The sequence below is a fragment of the Chenopodium quinoa genome, unplaced genomic scaffold, assembly GCF_001683475.1.
Source record: "Chenopodium quinoa cultivar QQ74 unplaced genomic scaffold, ASM168347v1, whole genome shotgun sequence".
NCBI classification, from domain to species: Eukaryota; Viridiplantae; Streptophyta; class Magnoliopsida; order Caryophyllales; family Amaranthaceae; genus Chenopodium; species Chenopodium quinoa.
The window spans coordinates 892963-912160 of NW_018743919.1; the positions used below are offsets into that span (position 1 = coordinate 892963).

Consider the following 19198-nt stretch of genomic DNA (forward strand, 5'->3'; position numbering starts at 1 on the left):
TATTACTCATAAGTTATAAATGGTGATATTTTAAAAAAATAAAAATAAATAATAATAAATAAAAATAAAAAATGCTTATGAAAGTTAAAGGGTATCGGGATGACGGGATGAGTTGGTTTGTATATATAAAAAAAAAAAAAAAAAAAAAACTATTGTGATGAATTAGTCGGGTGAAATTATGTATGGTATCTGACAAAATATATTGTGGACAAGTTCAGATTGAGTTGTTCTTGGTTTGGGTGGAGTTAAGACTTAAGAGCGGATCAAAATTAGATTTTGGTCATATAGAGTCAAACATCTTCTAATTGACTATAACACTGTGTCACTGTGTAAATATGAAACTCATTCATTAGTATTAAGGGTCTGTTCTGTTCAGCTTAATTTCATTTCAGTTCAGCTTCAATCAGTTCAGTTCAGTTCATTTTCTAATTTCCTTCTCTCATAAATAATTCATTTCAGCTCTATTCAGTTCAGTTCAGTCCCAATCAGTTTAGTTCAGTTTAATTGTTTACAGTAAATCGAAACAGACCCTAAGTCTATAATGAATTAGGTTGATTTAGGTCAAGTCAATTACCTCACTAGTTGAATTTTGGTTTTGGAATTAAATGAGTTGAGTCAATTACATGTTAGATCGGGTTTTATTCTAAAAAAGGATCTCAGATACTCTCGTCTCAAACCATATGGTTGGATAATTTTATAGGTCCTTTTTGAATGACTAACTATATATGGGTTCAATTGAATCTAGTCATGATCTACTTTAGACAATAGTCCCAAAATTTAATTTAAACATAATCAGTTTTTATATATATAAGATTTACTATGAAAAATTAGCTAAAATGGACGGGGCACTTAAGCTTGAATGAGTTCAACAAAACCAAATTTAAGGGAATGAACCTTACTACACCAAGAATTTTTATTATATTATCAATGGATATAGACTTTGATTCCATTGGGATTTTTTTTTTTTTTTCTTTCTTTGTCATATTGTGTTATTATCGCACAATTAAGATAATATGATTTACTAAGCACAAAAACTAATAAAATAAAAATTATAGTGACTAATACTTTGCACTAGTTGTTAAATGAGAGTATAAATTAACTCTACCATGACTTAAAACCGAGTTGTAAACTAAGTTGTCCAACATTCGCATTGAATTTAATTATAACATTGCTTTTATTGGTTAGAATAAACGGCTATTTCACCAAATGTCACTGTGCACTTTAATAATTAACCAAATGCCATCGGGTTTTCAAAATTCACCAAATGCCACTGACAAACAGTATAATGTCATATCATGCCATTAATGAGGTCTGCCCGTTAGTTCTCCGTTAATGTGAATTGACGATTTTGCCCTTATTGTGTTTAATGGCGTCATAAAGCCTTTTGACTCCCTAAATTGACCTAATAACTTAAATAATTAAAAGTTGAGGAGTCAAAGTCTTCATCCTCTCACCCTTCACTGTTCTTCATGCAAAGTCTTCATCAGTCAACCCTGCAATTCGATCAAGGTGGAAGCTTTTTCTAAGTCTAAATTTTGATCAGCAATCGGTAGTAACTGCGCTTGTATTTTGGGGAACTGAAGTCGTTGTTCGCAAGGAGGGGGAGCAGTGGTAGTCAATCGAAGCTTGAAAAGTGTTGTTACACTTCCAAACTAGCACGCAAGGTTACACTTTGTCCATCGATCTTCAATTCAATTCGAGTACCGTTTTGCTAATTTTTCCTGATAATCGAATTAGGGTTAGGGAATGGTTGGTTGAGTTAAATGTTGTGATGTTAAGTTTGAAATCATGTTATTTTACTTAATTATGGGTTTGACTGTAGCAAATGTGTTTTTTTGTATGTTAGGGTTACACTTTTCTGTGATTTTGATTCATTAAAATGAGATTTTGTGAAGTGTTAGAATATTATGTTGTTTGGCATGTGTGTGTGTGGATGTGTATTGTGTGTGTGTTGAGTAACTTGGTAATTTTTGTTGATAGGATGAGTAAATTAAAGTGTGGCTGAATGTCCATTGTAGAGATGGTGGTTTTGATGTGTTGGTTGATGATACAAACCGGACTAGTTTAATGGTTTTTTTTGAGTTTACGTTTGAGGACTCTATCAAGCAAAATATGTGGCTCCCTAAGTACCTTGCTTTGCTTGTTAACAAACCTAGAACTAATAGAAAACTGGAGTTATGTGTTGATGGTGATATGTTGAAAATGTGGGAGTGTAATGTGGGTAAGGAAATAATAGATGTATGGTTGGAGGAAAGGGAAAGTCCTGGTTTGGTGTTTAAGGATGCTGAAGCTAGTTGGCATAAAAGGTTAAAATAGAAAGCTGAGAGGGATAGGTTAGACATGAAAAAAAAAGAGGTTAGCTGAAGAAGAGGAAGCTCATAGGGAGCTTGATGATTAACAACCTTACACTGTTGCTGTAGAGGTTCCTGTGGTTGTTGCTGAGGACACATGAGTTGAGTATGTTAGAGTGTTTCCCACTCCAGTGGTTGATAAGGTTTTCCCAGGCCCATCCCAGCCTCAGGCAAAATAAAGTTCTCAGCCAAAAAATGGTTCCCATGCATCAACTCCACCAAAACATTCTCAACCCACATCTCCTCTTAACCAGCCCAGAACAAAAACTGTTAGGAAGAAAATGACACCTAGGAAAAGGAAAACTACAGCCAAAACACCACCTCCTACTGATGCATCTGTCAGAACCCAAAACCCTCTCCAATTCCAGCAACAGCCCCACCACATACACCACAACCTTCTCCAAACACAACAACATCCCCACCACCAACACCACAACCCTCTCCAAACCAAGAAACATCCCCACCACCAACACCACAACCTTCTACAACCCAAGCAACACCCCCACCCCAAACAGTACCACCTTCTACTATAATATCATCTTCTAGTGCAGAACCTACAAATGCCTGTCCATAAACCTAAGAAGGGGGGTAGATCTAGACCCTCATGTTGACATGTTCACATGTGCAATGCAAGCTCTTCAAACACCAAGAAGAAAGCAAAGAAAGCTGCATGAACACCAAACCCCTCTCCTTTTGAATGCACAACAAAATTGTTTATGGAATATAGTTTTTGAAAATTAATAGTCAACTGTGTGCTGTGTTATTGTGTTTTTTTGGACATGTTCTCTGTAATTTTTTGGGGATGTGATGTGAACAGGAAACCAAATTTTTGGTGCACATGATTGAAACAGGAAGAATTAAGCTTAAATGAATGTTCAATTTACCACTTTATTCAATTTCATTGCAATTACAATATAGTTCACTTCATCATTACAATAACAACTATTACACACATCACTACACCTAATTTCATAACAGAATTGAGAACATTTTGATGCTGCTTCAATTGCTTCAATTCATCATGCAAATTACTATCTCCCGACCCATCCTTATCATAACAGCTTCCCCTACTTTGATCTTCTTCTGGCTTGAAAACTTTGCACCATTTGAAGCTATTACAGTATTACATGAGTCACACTTGTAATAAAGCCTTTGTGGATTAGATGTTGACTCCGAGCTTCTAATTGCATATTTTCTACCACAATTGCAAAATTTGTTTGGAACTCTTACATATGCATACTCATGTATTGAGGAGGATGTGTTTAATATCAAACTCATGATTATGCAAATAAAGGGCTGCTATGTGTATTCTTAATGTCACATTTATACAAGAAATTGGGTGTAACGGCTTGTTTACCCCAAAAAAATTCAAAAAATGGAGAAACTAACTAGCCGTTATAACTCATTAGTTTAGAGGTATATTGTGTAATAATTTACATAAGTAATGGTATTTCATGAAAATTTTAAATTAGTTAGTGGCATTTGATGAATTAAGAATCCCAGTAACGGAGAACTAACGGGCATACCTCATTAATGGCATGACATGACATTATACTGTTTGTCAGTGACATTTGGTGAATTTTGAAAACCCCGATGACATTTGGTGAATTATTAAAGTGTTTAGTGGCATTTGATGAAATAGCCGTAGATTAAATTCACAACTTTCATTCTCGAATTTAAAAATTACAAATTTACAATTCTAAGATCGGATTGGTAAGTTCTTCATAGAACCCAAAATCAAGCTCTCGTCTTGATAACGAATACTTCAGAAATCTTGTTTGTCATTCAATTGATAATTTTAGGCATTTGGGAAATACATACGCATTATATTTTTCTAAAATTTAGCGACTTTACAATTTACACACTACGGAGTATAGTATTATCTGAACTACTACGTAGTACTTTGTATAAATATTAAACTCGAGCAGTCGAGCTTGACTCACAAACAAGCGAACCAAAATTAAACCAAAATTTAACCCAACCATTCCGAACCATTCACGAGAAGTTAAAATGAGAAATGAAGGCTCACTCACGTCACATTTGCACATTTACCCTCGCTAAATAAGTAGAATCGCCCACATTTGCACCGTCTTCCTCACTCATCAAGTTACCAATTAACCACTCCGTACTATATCTGGTATTAATCTTATAATCTCTCCCCTTTTGATTATTTATTTTTCATATTTTTTGATTTTTTTTTTATTGTTTCCTTTAATTAGCAGAAATGTGGTGAGTAATGAGACCATATTTATTTACTAATTAATGATCTTATCTTTTGATGTATCAACCCATTTAATCAATATTTTCCCCCCTAAAAGATTTGATCTTTACTTAATCTATTACGAAGTATTAGAAATAATTTGTTTTTCTTTGATATGATCAGATATAATTGTGCTTAAATTGTCCTGCATGTTTTGAGATTAGTAAGTTATTGTTTATTTAGTTGAATTGCTTGCTAATTGCTATGCATTTCCTCTTTTCTTGCCGGAATTGTGGATTCTTATTGACTGTTTTGTTTTCGTTTAAATTTTGAATGTGTGCCTTGAAAGAATGAATGGCGGGATGAATTGAAATTCGAGTGTTAGGGTTTTAGAGATGTTTGGTGCATTTACTATGTTATTACTCAAAGCAATATCGACTAGGGTTTTCGAGTTTTTTTATTCCCGCATTTTCAAGTTTTTGAGATGTTTGGTTATCTATGATGTTATCAGATTGTTTGGAAATTTTACACTTTGCTGTATATGCTTATTCTTCCAGTTAAGCTTTTGCTTTGGTGGGTGAAGCTCTGCATTTTCGGGTTTTAGTTGTTATCTATGTTGCCATCTGATTGTTTAGAAATTTAACATTATCTTAGGCTGTATTTGCTTATATTTCAGTTGAGCTCTTGCTTTGGTGGGTGAAGTTAAGTGAAAATTATGGATTTTCCATTGATATTGATCATGGATATACTGTCTAGACTTCCAGTCAAGTCTCTTTTATGCTATCGTTGTGTATCTAAATCATGGAAGTATTTAATCGACAACCCTTATTTCATTAAGCTCCAACTGCAGTACTCCTTGGAAAATACCACTAATCTTGTCTTGATCATAAGAGGTGGTTATCTTTACTCGGCACACTTCCCTGGACTCAATGAGGCTATTGTGATAGACCATTCTTTGAAATGTGGATATATTGGAACTGAGGTTTTGGGTTCTTGCAATGGGCTGTTGTGTTTGTCAAATGGGGAAAGTCATGGTAAAAATGGTACAATTATCTATAATCCAGTAACCAGAAAGTCCCGGGAAGTGCCTGCTTCGAAACTTAAAATCCCCTATGGATATGAGTCCGTGATATATGGCTTTGGTTATGACCTTGTTAATGATGATTATAAGGTGGTTAGGGTTATTCAGTATTCTACTGAGCATCCTGACTTTTATGATAGTGAAGTCAAGGTTTTTAGTTTGAAGGCAAACTCTTGGAGAAGGATTCGGGACTTTCCTCGTGAATATTACCTTTCTTACAAAAGGGGATGGGGGGTTTATGTCAGTGGCTGTTTACATTGGATGATAACCTTGAAGCCTGACTCAAATGGGTCCAAATTGATTGTTGCATTTGATTTAAGTTCGGAAGTTTGTAAGGCTGTGTTACTTCCTAAGATTTCAGCTGGTGAAGTTCATTTGACTGTCGAAGTCTTGGGTCAGTTCTTATCTCTCCTAGTCAATTATCCCTCCAATCGGAGTGAAGTGTGGGTCTTGAAAGAGTATGGTGTAGTGGAATCTTGGTCTAAGTTGTTCACAGTTTCACAGCCAGATAGTATTGGACCTTTTGAATATGTGAGGCCTATTGCTTACTCAAAGGACGGATCTAAAGTGCTCCTTGAACAAGACCTTCAAAAGCTTATTTGGTATGATGTGGAAAGTCAAAGTGCTGCAGATGTGAAAATCCCTGGTATGCCATCACATCCAGGAGCAACAATGTTGGTTGAAAGCCTTGTACTTGGTAGTCGTAAGACACACATGAAAAAGCAGTATAGATATTACTCTCCTTTTTCTTTTGCTTGCATGTATGTTGTTTAGAATCCTGTTTCTATTGAATGTGTGTGTATGTGGCCCGTGTGGGCACATATATGCTCTTCTGTTGAATATATGTTAGTTGTTGGTTATTCCAATATATGTATTAGTTTTCTATCAAGGTGCCATTAAATGTCTTAAGTCTATCCTATAGGCATGTAATATTAGTAGTATCTAGATGTTTCATTTCATTAGAATGAATAAAATTTCAAGCTTGAGGTAGGTGATGTTTTGAAACCATGTTTTGTTAGATGGACTGTCCTATAGTCTTCAAGTCTTTAGGGGCATGGTTTTTTTCCTCCTTTCTAATAAGGTAATAGAAATGAAACATTCAGTTGAGGCTTAATTTATTCACCCAAGTCTAGTTTGTGTAGAAATTTGATCATGAAAACATTTCTTATTAACTGTTCCTTGTAAAATTCCTTTAATTAAGCAAGTAGTCTAAGAGGAAGCTTTTCTTATGCTTTAGCTAAGTTACATAACCAATAAGTTCATCCACATAAATTTCTTACTCTATTGTTTTCATTGCAAACTCTTTTATGCAATTCTGGGAAGAAATTTTTTGATGCTTTAACAAATTTCTTCATGGTGCCCTCTGCACACCAAGAACATATATATCTCCTATTCTAGTTTTTTTTTTTTTTCCAAAGACATAGGAAGTATGAAAGTATGAAAGTATTGTGTGTGTTGATTGTTGAACACCTACTTTTTGTTTTTGTGAATTCTCTGGGAAATACTCACTACCTCCGTTTTTTTAGTTAACATGTTTTGACTTTAGCACTATTCACACACTTCCCTTTGACCGTATTTTGTGCTTTATACATTATGAAAGATATTATCATGTGGGATTTTGTTAGATTCGTCACATAATATATTTTCAAAATATCAACTTTTCATAATTTTTGTTTATCGGTAATCAATGATATTAATGGTTGAATCTGTGCATTGTCAAACGTGATTAAAAAAACGTGTCAATAAAAAGAAACGGATGAAGTAGTAAGGTGATATCATTTCTTTAATGCATACTTTTCTAACTTTTCTGCCTTTTTCTTTCTCGACATAACATATTCATACAAGTCATATCTTTTAATCCTGTTAAATTTTCAAGATTCTGAATATTTTGGTGTCTTCATTCAATATCTTTTTTTCCAATATGTAGTAAGGAGAGAGAGCAACTAAGGAGTGTTAACATTGCTGGCCTGCCAAATTCGTTTGAGAAAGTCTGAAATTCTTGAGATGGATCAGCAAGCAATTTGTGGAAAGTATTATCTGAGAAAGAAGGGTCAGAAGTAAGATCCTAAAATCTTGGTGTGTTTGTTTGTTTTCACAATTGCTGATTTTATTAATCGTTTCTTCACTATGCATGTGTACCTGCTTTGTGAGTATCCATTATGTACCTTTTTTTTTCTCCTTTTCATCTAAATGTGTATGAGATATCACTAGTCGTTGTTGGTCTTTAGTCGAGTTTCCTTTCCAAGCACTTTAAACAAGGGTTTGTGAAAGTTTCTTCTCTGTCTTCCTAGTTTGTCTATTTATTTATTTATTTTTTCCAAATTGCTTATGTTGAAATATGAAGAAATTGAATTTGTTTTTTATTTTTAGCCCTAGGCCGAGATTTTTGGATTTGTTTTCGCTGATTGGATTTCTTTCTTTTTCTGATGCAGGCTTGATTTGATGCCGAAGAAAAACATTAAATCTGGAATCATTCCTGATAAGCTACTTTCTTTGATATGAGACCATATATATTTACAAATTAAAGATCTTATCTTTTGATATAATCCATTTAATCAATATTTTCACCCCTTAAAGATTTGATCTTTACTTTGTCTATTATTAGAAATACTACGTAATTTGCTTTCCTTTGATATGATCAGATCAGATATAGTTATGCCTAAATTGTCCTACAAGTTTTGATATTTGTAAGTTATTGTTTATTTATTTGAATTGCTTGCTAATTGCTATGCATTTCCTCTTTTCTTGCGGAATTGCGGATTCTGATTGACTATTTTGTTGTGGTTAAGCTTCGTTTCAATTTTAAATGTGTGCCTTGAAAAGAATGAATGGCGGGATATATTGTCATTGTATTTTGCTCATACAAACATGTGGAAATTGTAAGTAGAGAGATGCAATAGAGAGGGGGGTAAGAACAACATTTTATGTATGCAATGCATTGACAATCATACTACATAACAACGTATATAAATATATAGTACTGTAAGTAGGCCTGGTTATTGGGTAGGGTTACCCAATGGCAAAAGGGTCGGGCCTAATATTAAAGGGTTTTGACCCTTTAATTTTTTTTATGGACATGGCTTTTATAGGGTCTTATTTTATAGGGCTTTTATAGGGTCTTATTTTATAGCCCAATAATTTAAAAATTAAAATAAAAAGCCCAATAATAATGGTAAGGGTCAACCAACCCACACTTCCATTTTCTCTCTCTTCTCCTCTATTCTTTCGCCCACCTTTCTCTCTCCTCCATTGAAGCGCACTCAGAGTTCTCCAGAGTCTAGAACATTCCGAGAAGAAGCCTCATACATTGTCTTCTTGGTTGAAGTCAGAGCTTCCTGTTATCAAAGAGGTTTGTTATCATGGCCTTCTTCTGCGCCTTCTTCTCGAGGTACTCCACTATCTCTTCCTCCGAAACCTTCTTCTTCCTCCGGTCGTCGAAATCTTCGTTTTCGGCGGCGGCTGTTGCTTCGCCGGCGGTGTCTAGTGCGGTCGCGGGAGGAGTCCGAGTCATAGTCGGATTCGGAATGTGACTCGGCCAAATCGAATCGGAATCGTCATCGTCGTATTTTCTGGAAATTTCTAAACAAAGAAAAAAATGATTGAAAAAACTACTAGTATCCTTTTTTTTTTTTGGATTGTCATGAATTGTAAGAAATGTTTAGCAGATTAATTGTTTGAGATTAGTTAGTTTGTTTGATGTAATATTAGTTGGTTAGAATGGAATTTTTTTGCTTTTTTCTATATTTTTTTCTTCTTAATTTTCAATTTGATTTTAAGGAGAAGTTTGTTTATGCAGATGAAAAGTATGTGGGTAAAGGCCCGTTAATGGTCCATTTCACTTTTACCTCGACCCTGAACCGACCCTGACCCAACTCTGACCCACTAAATATTCATCATGACCCGCAACTGACCCACCCCGCTAATGACCCGCACCGACCCACACTGACCCTTCCAATAACCACCCCTAACTGTAAGTAAGAAAGTAATCCCACGATCATTAGATCATGCCTAACAATAATTCACTAAACCCACTACTCTTATGAATCCACTAAAACAAATTAATTACCTACATAGGATTTAATGTGTCAAAATTATATAATGTCAAGACATCCTACCTCCGCTCCTGAAGTTCGACTCACTTACTATTCATGTGGTCAAAATAAAATAAATTTGACCACATGTTATGATTTATATAATACAAATAAATTAGCGTGAGTGATCTTATTAAATTTCCCTTATTATAAAGTTTTCAAATATCAACTTTTTATAAGTTTCACTTATATATAGCCGACGATATTTATGGTCAAAAATGTTCATTGGAGATCACTCAAATATAAAGTGAGTTGAACTTTGGGAGTATATAAATATATAATTATAACCTACTGTATTTCGTATGTTCTTTTATTGTTATAGTTTCATACGTCTACTAGCTTTCGCTTAGAATATAAAACACTAATTACCTTAAAACCAACCATTATACCCCTTTCTGATCGAGCACATGGAAAGGGAATGTGAGAGGGTATAATATTGCTCTGAATTAGGCTGTCAAAAATGGCAGAATTTGGTCTATTAGTATTCTGCTACGGGAATAAATGCCCAATTTTGAGATGTATGCACAAATTAATTATTTATCGTTAATTAGATTTACTTTATTGTTGAATATGCAATTTCGTCAACTCTAGGATTTAGAAATTAGTAATAAGAAAAACGTGTTTCCTTTAGTTGTAATCCTATCCGACAATCTGACCTTGTTGCCATTTTTTATAGTTTGAATAATCAATTTTCAAGGTTTGATTGTTGTATTAATGTTCTTTAAGTAGAAATTTCATTTTTTTTGTTTTTTCTCATACAAACCCTATATATTGTCCTATTTAATTTACAAAATTATGAACCCTTTATGGCTTTATTTGTATATGTTGATGTATTACAGTACGGATCGGAGCTAGATCGACTACAATAATGTCATCAATAGTGTTGGCCAACCAAATTAGCTTGCAATATATTACACATATTATTTAAGGAAATCCTCGCGATCCTAATGTTGATGATATAATCGTAATCTAAGAAAGAATAACCAGAAGTAATTAAGATCTTGATGTTTTATGTGTTGTTTCCAACTAGTGTTGACTCTTTGTAGCCAACTTGTGATGTGTCCTTGGTCTGTGAGTAACTTGGTATTCATAGACCTTTTTGTTCTGTGACTTCTGTCTATCATCTAAACATATTGGATGATCTTGTAGTCATTTTTTTTATGTCGAATCATTGAGTTTCATACCCATGAAGTTTAACGATGTCTTTGAAACGTCGACTGCGTTAATTGGGTGACAATTATGTCGTGTTAAAGTATAATGTCTTTGAAATGAGAGATGATAATAGAAAAATAAAGAAAGATACTCATGTGATTAAAAAAAATTTAAAAAAAAAAACATGTGCAAATAAATAAGAATTTGTTACAATAGATTTGGATTATAAAACTTACATGCATAAAAGGGAAATATGTAATATCACAATATTTAAACTCTAGGTAGGGTGAGGGATAGCTCAAGTGGTTAGAACTTCCTTCTCGATTTCAGGAGATCCTGAGATCGATTCTCACCCCGCCTTTGTGGCTCTCTAAACACCAAAAAAAACAATATTCAAACACTAGGTAGTACGTACAAAAGATAGGAAGATACCAAAGTCAAAATCAGGGGTACTTAATAAGTTTAACTACTTTCCCTTTGGATTATTAGCCATAACATAAGTATGATAAGTACTAAGATCACCATATAAGTTAGGCTAGCAAGGTGTGGAGGTTTACATATTTAGTGATCGAAGGATATGTACACTTTAATTAGACTATTTATAGACTCCACTAATATATAGGCTCCACTATTATGCAAGGTTTGTGACATGAAAATTTTGGTTTCATATATAAAAGAAATTTTTGAATATATACGGTTTATAATTTAATTTATATCAAATACATAATGTCCATCAAATATTGGGTTAATTTTCTTGTTGTAGTCTTGATTCATCCCAATGAATTAAGAATTAGTAATTTGAACTGAATGAGACAAAATATATTAATTGTTTGATTCTCCATTAATTAATCTATATGTTTGCCTAAGCAATTTAGATTACGGTAAATTTATTTATTTATTTTGAAATTATCTTAATCACTAGTAGATTCTTTGTGTCTGATATATGTATGTTAATTGTTTGCTAATTTTGAACCATGCACATTGCAATTAATGGCAAGGCAATGCTAGGCCGCTAACTATCTGATGTGAATTTATAATTGTGTATGGTAAGAAGCTAGGTATTAGGAGATTTATCATCTCAAAAAAAGCAATTAGATCCTCTACTATCATTAAAAAATTTGGAAATTTCGAGTAAGTCATGTCGTAAATACTAGAACTATCATAACTTATGTAACTGAGTAAAAATAAATGTACTTGCTATGCATAAATGAAGGTCATCACAATTGCAAGGATAGTCTTATGGCAATGATAAATTTCGTTTATCTTTCCTTAATTCACTGAGCAATGTATATTACTTAATTTTTTTCCATGCATATTTACTTTTTTTCTCTTGTACATTGATCCACATATATGCAATCAATTCAAGAGTTTGTAAATATATGGAACGTTAAGTATTTTTACACTAACTAGTTTTAAGTTATAGTAAGAAATAAGTGCATGTTTTGCATTGACCGACACTATTGTATTCCAACATTTTGAAATGAACTTAAGGCTGAGAATGAATCACTGGACTTAAAAGTGCAATTCTATTGATTGAAATCTATAAATTTCAAAGAGCAAATTAATAAGGAGCATTCATTTTGCAAACTATAGTATTGTACTATAATACTTCATGACTGTTGGAGTTTAAGTGGCCTCCGAAGTCTATCTCTATAATATTAGTTTATATAATACTTCATGACTGTTGGAGTTTAAGTGGCCTCCGAAGTCTATCTCTATATCAAATATTAATTAGTTTAAGTGGCCTCCGAAGTCTATCCTAAATCAAATATTAATTAGTTTATATTTTAGGGGGATAACTAATCTGATAATTATTCTATTGAGAGTGGTTTAAATTATACATAAATCTTAAGTGATAAGGACTCCCAATATTTATTATATCACATCTGTTATAATTAGATAAACGTACAGTTTCACAAGGAAAATATTCCACAAAAACTAAGAGCATCTTCCATTAGAGTCATTGTCTTAGACTTTGGGTTTTTTATGACAGCTATTGAGGACTCATCTAGTAGCCTTCCTGGTGCTGTTCGTAAGACGAATTCTAAGTCATATATATCTTTTGCTGAAGAGGTAAGTATCCTAGCTTACCCAATTGTTTTATACATGCATTATTTCCTTTTAGACAGTTAATTTTACTATTTCTCTAAGAAAGTAAACCATGTTGCATAATAATATTGCTCTCCAAAATTAATTAGTGAAGGATTTTTCGGAAAATGGGTGAGATTGCACATTATTAACAATTCAATAAAATCAACATTGCCTAATTATAAAACAAAGTCATTGAATATTATTCTTTGTGGAGTATGTGATTGTAAGTGTATCAATGGAAACTGTCTTAATTAAACCTTATATTAGTCATATTTTCTATAAGTACATTTCACAAAGGATACTCGCTATATTTATAGGCTTTAATTAATCTAGCATAGGCTAGGAGATCGATGAATTTCTTGTGACAAGAAAAACATGAAGCTATAAACCTTCAACATCTTGTTGGAATGTCATGTGCTGTGTGAACATATATAAAGTCAAAGGAAGTTGAAACGACCATAGAATTGTAGCAAAAGATATCACATAGTCGATCGGATAGTCCTTATTTTCATGTTCATGCGTCATTTTGATTATTCCTTAATTTCATGTTTACACACATAATTAATCATATTTAAGGAACCATATACTATTGGTTTCTTAGTTTGGTTTTATTGTAATGTGAAATATTGTGAACTAAGTTACTAGAACATCATATATATTCAACAAATTTTTGTAAGAAAATAACATTGGAATAAGTTTATATAGTGAATGTTATTTATCCTCGAGGAAAAAAAAATACTATTATGTAACATACTCTGATAAGAGTATTAAAGTATCATCAATGATCAAACTTGTGGTTTGACAAATAAAAACCCTACTTGTTGCAATTATTAATAGAGCGAGAGATAATTCAGAATATATATAGTAAGTAATACAGCAGCTCATAAAAAAGAATATGTAGATACAAGTTTTCCAAAGAGGTAGTTTGTTTTTGTTTTTTAAATTTATGATCGAAAACTCAAATTTCTCAATGATTTGAAAATCTTGGGCTAAATCCCAAAAAATCTGTAACTGAAAAATTGATAGTGGAGGAGACCAGAAAAAACTAACATGATTCAAAAAATTTCCAATCCTAGCAGGAACAGGAAGGAAACAGATACTCAATTTAAAGTGAGTAAACTAGAGTCCACAGTTTCTTTCTTTATTTTCGCAGGAATAGGAAGCAAACAGATACTCAATTTAAAGTGAGTAAACTAAAGTCCACACAACATTGCTCTGTTAGGCTTTCGCCCAGCCAAAAATTCTGTTATTTCAACTACATCAAATGATCTTCCAAATTGGTCAATGATAGTGACAATTACAGTGATAGTTATATTTTTAATGAAAGTGGAAATATATACATGCAAAAGTTTAAGACATCATCTTGCTGCTTATGTAGAATTAGTTGATAATACACAACGAGAAATAGAATTGGCTAATCCAAAGGTCACGAAACTCTTAATCCTTAACCAAATTAACCTATAGATATATCGTAGCTAAAATTGATTCAGGTCATATCCCATAATAAGCTAGCTAGCTAGCTAATTAATTTGAGAAAGAAAAAATCAAAGTTACACAACGAAATAACCCTAACCTTAATTAGATCCAACTTGGATAATGGATCCAGCCCGATCCAAGCCCAAATTTTTACACAAATTTGCCACCACTAAATGTAAGAATATTTTGAGAAGTCATCACAAGATATGTGATATGACTAGGATATATGTGAGCAAATCAAAATCTTGAAATTATATGGAAGGAAATAATTTTTACACAAATTTATTATTTGGTTCACACATACTACAATATCATGATGATTCCATATCATAAATGTAACAATTAAGAATATTAAGATTACATCCACCTCACAAGTTTACTTAGCTATAAATACAAGACTTTTGTTTTTTTCTAGACCATGTATCACATACACAATCTTTATTTTAAAGGTTTTTGCTACAAAATGTTTGAGTGAAGTGAGGTGAGGTGAGAGCAATAATGGATGATGAAGAAGAGAAAGAAGGAAAAATAAAGCTTGTATCTGATGCTCTTAGTACCGATTATGCATCAAATCAGTATATTACTAGAAATTACTTCATTTTCCTTTAAATTGCTTCTGTGCCAGAATTTCTCTAAACTAGGTACTCTCTCCATCCCACAAAGTTATTAAGATTTTCCTATTATTCTATCCATGCAAATTTAAGATTATGATTCATTTTTTTTTTTTTTGGAAATTTATATACAAATAATTAGGTTTTTCTTTGATGTGGGTGGTTGATTTGGCTACTAAATTCTTTTTTAACCAAAAAAAATCCTTGTTATTCATGCAATTCTTTTGTTGGATATGTACGAAAAGGAGAAGACTCATCCTATGAACATTTCATAAGTGACGAGTTTTCATCCTAAAAATAATTTTTCATGTGACACAACACATATACTCATCATGTACTGATGTACATTTACACTATAGAATAAATCTTTAAAGATGTACCATGCTTTGAGATTGGCTTTCCAGATTTTCATAAATTGGTTTTATACACCCCACAACTATCCAACACTGGTCTATTTCCCTTTATTGCGACTAGTAAAATGTGGAGCAATAAAGAGAGCGGAGGTCCAGGCCTCCCGCTTTGGCGTATGCCATTAAGTTTATCTGTAATTACTCGTACTTTATTTTCAATGTTTAATATCATTCAAAATTTATAATTGTTTTTTTAATACATATTCATGATTGATTTATCTAGTACAAATAAATTAATTATGTGTGTGAATGCAGGCTGCAAATTACATGGATATCGAGTTTGCTGGATTTAACTGTCAATGTGTTGCTAATATGATCAAGGGAAAGACACCCAAGGAGATAAGAAAGCAATTCAACATCAAGAATGATTTCTCACCTGAAGAAGAGGAGGAATTTCAGTGGGCTTTCGTGTAATCTGAATTAGCAATCGACTAAACTGTTTAGAACAACTCTACCATTTACCAGTCTGAATAGGGAGAGCAGTGAAGGATAATTAGCAGTCTTATTAATTGTACTACCTCCGTTTGTTTATCATTAGTGTCATTGATCTAACATAGGTGAAGGACTGAAGGTTTGATTTCTTTCTCAACGAAAACACGAAGCAATAACAAATGTAGAGAGTCATTGATAGCTAAACATAACGCAGAATTATATTAAAAGTTCATGTATTAATGTGATTGTTACTTAATTTGATGTTAATACACATACTGAATTATATGTAGCATATTGTAATTTTCCTAGTTTGGTTGACCTTATAATGTGAAGCAATGTATACTAAGGTTAAACATCACATTGAGCGATATTGTAAAGAATAATGACAAAGGCGAAGTAATATTTTGTGTGTGTGATACTTTTTTATTTTTTTTGAAGAATTCGTGTGTGTGATACTTGTTTAGATTAAAACATTATTATTACGTAAATATTGACAGAACAATAAAAAGTATATGAAAGTGAAGGATAGCTCAAGTGAATAGAGTTTCCTTTCCGATTTCAGTGGATTTTGGGATCAATTCTCATCACTCGTCTTTGTGGTTCTCTAAACACACACACAAAAAAAAAAAAAAAAAAAAAAAATTAAAAATAATTAAAAAGTATATAAAATGATTAAACTTGTGGGTTATACAAGTTTTAAGAAGGTTTTTTTAAAATGATCTCAAACTTCTCAACGATCACAAAGACTTCTGCTAAATTTGGAAAATTCTTTGTATGTAACCCAAAGATTGAGATCAGAGAGGATGTAATCTTAGAAAAACTTTTCTAGGTCTAATTTTACAACCTCTCCAAGAAATCCTAATAGGGTGTGTCTGCAAATCATAATAATAAAATTATGGAAAGAAATAATTGTTGCAAAAATCTCACATATACTATTGTATCTGGACGATTTTATTTTATAAATATAACAACCATATCATGATTACATACCCCCAATTCACAGCTTCATTAGGCTATAAATACAAGCTTTAAGGTCTACATGAGACTAGGTATCTAAAAAGATTTCAAACATCTCTAGCACATAAGACTAGTAGTTCTAAAAAGCGAAGAGCAAAGTACCCGCGTTGAGCATTAGTGCATGAGGATTGCTAAACATCGCCTACAAATTACCAACTAAAGCCCACAAATTTCCATTGAATTGATAGTATTGCCCTTGACAAAAAAAAAACACTCTCTCATCACCCAAATTAAAAATCTCACCCACTTTCATTCTACGTTTTTTTTAAAAAAAATTCAAAGTACGGCAATGTCGAGGCGACAAGGCAAGGAATTAGTGGCGGCGGCGGCAGAGGGAAGGAGGTCTCACGGTGGAAAGGTAGGTTTTTTTCCATTAAAAAAAAAATTAAAAACCGTCGTGTGGTGGTGGCGGCGCATGGAGAGGACGCCACGGCGGTGGTGGTGGCGCCAGAAGCAGACGTCGGAACCACGACCATGGCGTCTGGGTTGGACGCAGCCGCCACGGGTCTGGCGTCTGGATCTGGCGCCGCCACCACCGGCGTGGCGTGAAACCCATGCGCCCCCCCCCCCCTTTTTGTTTTTTTTTTTTAAAATCAGTTTTTTTTTTTTTTTTTTTATGAAAATCAGAAAAAAAAAAATTTGAAAATCGGAAAAAAAAATTTGTTTTTTGTTTTTTTAAGTAATCTTTTTTTAAATTAGAATTATTTTTTTTTGGTTTTTTGTTTTTTAAGGGTTTTTTTTAAAATCAGATTTTCTTTATTTTGTTTATTTTTTTTGAAAATCATAATTTTTTTTATTTTTGTTTTTTTCAGTAATTTTTTTTTTGAAATTAAAATTTTGTTTGTGTTTTATGTTTTTTTTAAATTTTTTTCAATTTTGTTGTATTTTTTTTACGTTTATACTTCCTTTACATTTCTTTGTATGTTTGTTTTGTATATTTTTTTTTTTATATTTGTTATTGCAATTTGTTAGTATGTTTTTCTGTTTAGTTGATATATTTTCGTTTAGTTTATTTTTTTTAATTTTTCTTTTATGTTTATATAAATTTTGTATGTGTTGGTTTTTTTTTCTTTGTTTGTGTATATCTTATTCTGTAATTTATTTTAAGTGTTCTGTTAATTTCTTTTTTAGGTTACTTTGCTAGTATTTTTTTAGTTCATTTGATTTAGTTTTTGGTAGTTATTTTTCTTATAATTTTTTTAATGTGTATACATTTTATAATTTTTTGAAGGTGTCGCATTTTCGCCATGGTGCGGGGAAAAATCTAGACCTTATTAGAAGTGGAAACTACTCGGTGGAGAGCTCGGGGCCCAAACATCTTAGATCCCGTGGTATTTCGGCCTCGGCTCGTAGAGAACGGGTTCACCATCGGGATGAGGATGAAGATGATGATGATGATGAGGAAGAGGAGGAGGTCGCATATGAGGATGTGGACACGATGGGAGTGAACCATATGATGATTACGGTCCATTCAGTCATAGGCTAGATGGCATGTACGAGACGCATAGGGTAGATGTGCGTAAGGGTTGGGATGGTAGGTTTGTGAGTAGATCTGGCACATCATCTGCGTCCACCGTGTCTGAAGCAAGCAGAAAACGGTCGAGGGCCGTTAATGATTCTTGGGTGGTTAAGGGTGCGGTGCCTGGGGGGCCTGTAGACGGGAGTGTGATTCCTAGCTTTCTAGGACACATAGCTACCCGTATTTGAGAGGACCAGGAGAGGGGTTTGGTGACGGGCATTTTGAAATGCCAAACTTGGGAAAAGACTTGTAGCGTTTTGAGTAGATGGGCTAAGGCTTGGCCGGTGGAGAGCGAGATGTTCGACCGACTATAGGGCTTTGGGGCGAATCACCTTCCTGCCACCATGCACGATAAGATTGATTGGACGCTGATCACGACTTTCGTTGAGCGATGGCAGCCGGATATGAACTCTTTCCACCTTCCATTCGGTGAGATGACGATCATGTTGCATGACGTCGAGGCCATTCTTGGGATTCGCGCAGAGGGTAAACGCCTTTTTGTTGTGACTGATGCGGATCATGCAGATTTGCTAACGGAGCTGTTGGCGGTGGATAGGGCTGCGCTGTACATCGGGGCGCTTGGTGTCTGGGACCACGACGGTGTGAAGATCGCATCCGTTTGCAGCGTTGTTTGCACCCCGGTGCTCGTAGGACGCACGATGCACAGCTAGCTGCTTATGTTTTTCTTCTCCTCGGGTGTACCTTGTTTCCGGATAAGAGCGGAAACAAGCTTAGGCCACGCGACATAGTTGATGCGTGTGAGCCCG

General features: G+C 33.6%; 3 protein-coding genes across 6 annotated transcripts; 2 read left to right on the forward strand and 1 right to left on the reverse strand.

Annotated features, from left to right (window-relative positions):
- Positions 1–2690: 2690 nt before the first annotated feature.
- Positions 2691–3882, reverse strand: LOC110687134 (keratin, type II cytoskeletal 68 kDa, component IB-like). Its single transcript, XM_021863752.1, has 3 exons — positions 3878–3882; positions 3286–3463; positions 2691–2927 (listed from the first exon to the last, which is right to left on the reverse strand). The coding sequence occupies exons 1-3, from the start codon at positions 3880–3882 to the stop codon at positions 2691–2693; spliced, it is 420 nt and encodes a 139-aa protein (XP_021719444.1).
- Positions 3883–4343: 461 nt separating this feature from the next.
- Positions 4344–8379, forward strand: LOC110687253 (F-box protein CPR30-like). Of its 4 annotated transcripts, none has more exons than XM_021863880.1 (2): positions 4344–4488; positions 5206–6668. In XM_021863880.1, exon 2 carries the CDS (start codon positions 5267–5269, stop codon positions 6404–6406), a length of 1140 nt encoding a protein of 379 aa, XP_021719572.1. In that variant the 5' UTR covers positions 4344–4488; positions 5206–5266; the 3' UTR covers positions 6407–6668. The 4 variants fall into 4 exon arrangements, 3 of the variants coding, with proteins under 3 accessions (XP_021719572.1, XP_021719571.1, XP_021719573.1); XM_021863879.1 differs by having other exon boundaries at positions 5228–6668; XM_021863881.1 differs by adding an exon at positions 8065–8335 and having other exon boundaries at positions 4345–6278.
- A 1804-nt stretch (positions 8380–10183) lies between these two features.
- Positions 10184–15877, forward strand: LOC110687135 (SKP1-like protein 1B). The gene is made up of 3 exons (XM_021863753.1): positions 10184–10241; positions 12869–12948; positions 15719–15877. Exons 1-3 carry the CDS (start codon positions 10184–10186, stop codon positions 15875–15877), a joined length of 297 nt encoding a protein of 98 aa, XP_021719445.1.
- The last annotated feature ends 3321 nt before the right edge of the window (positions 15878–19198 follow it).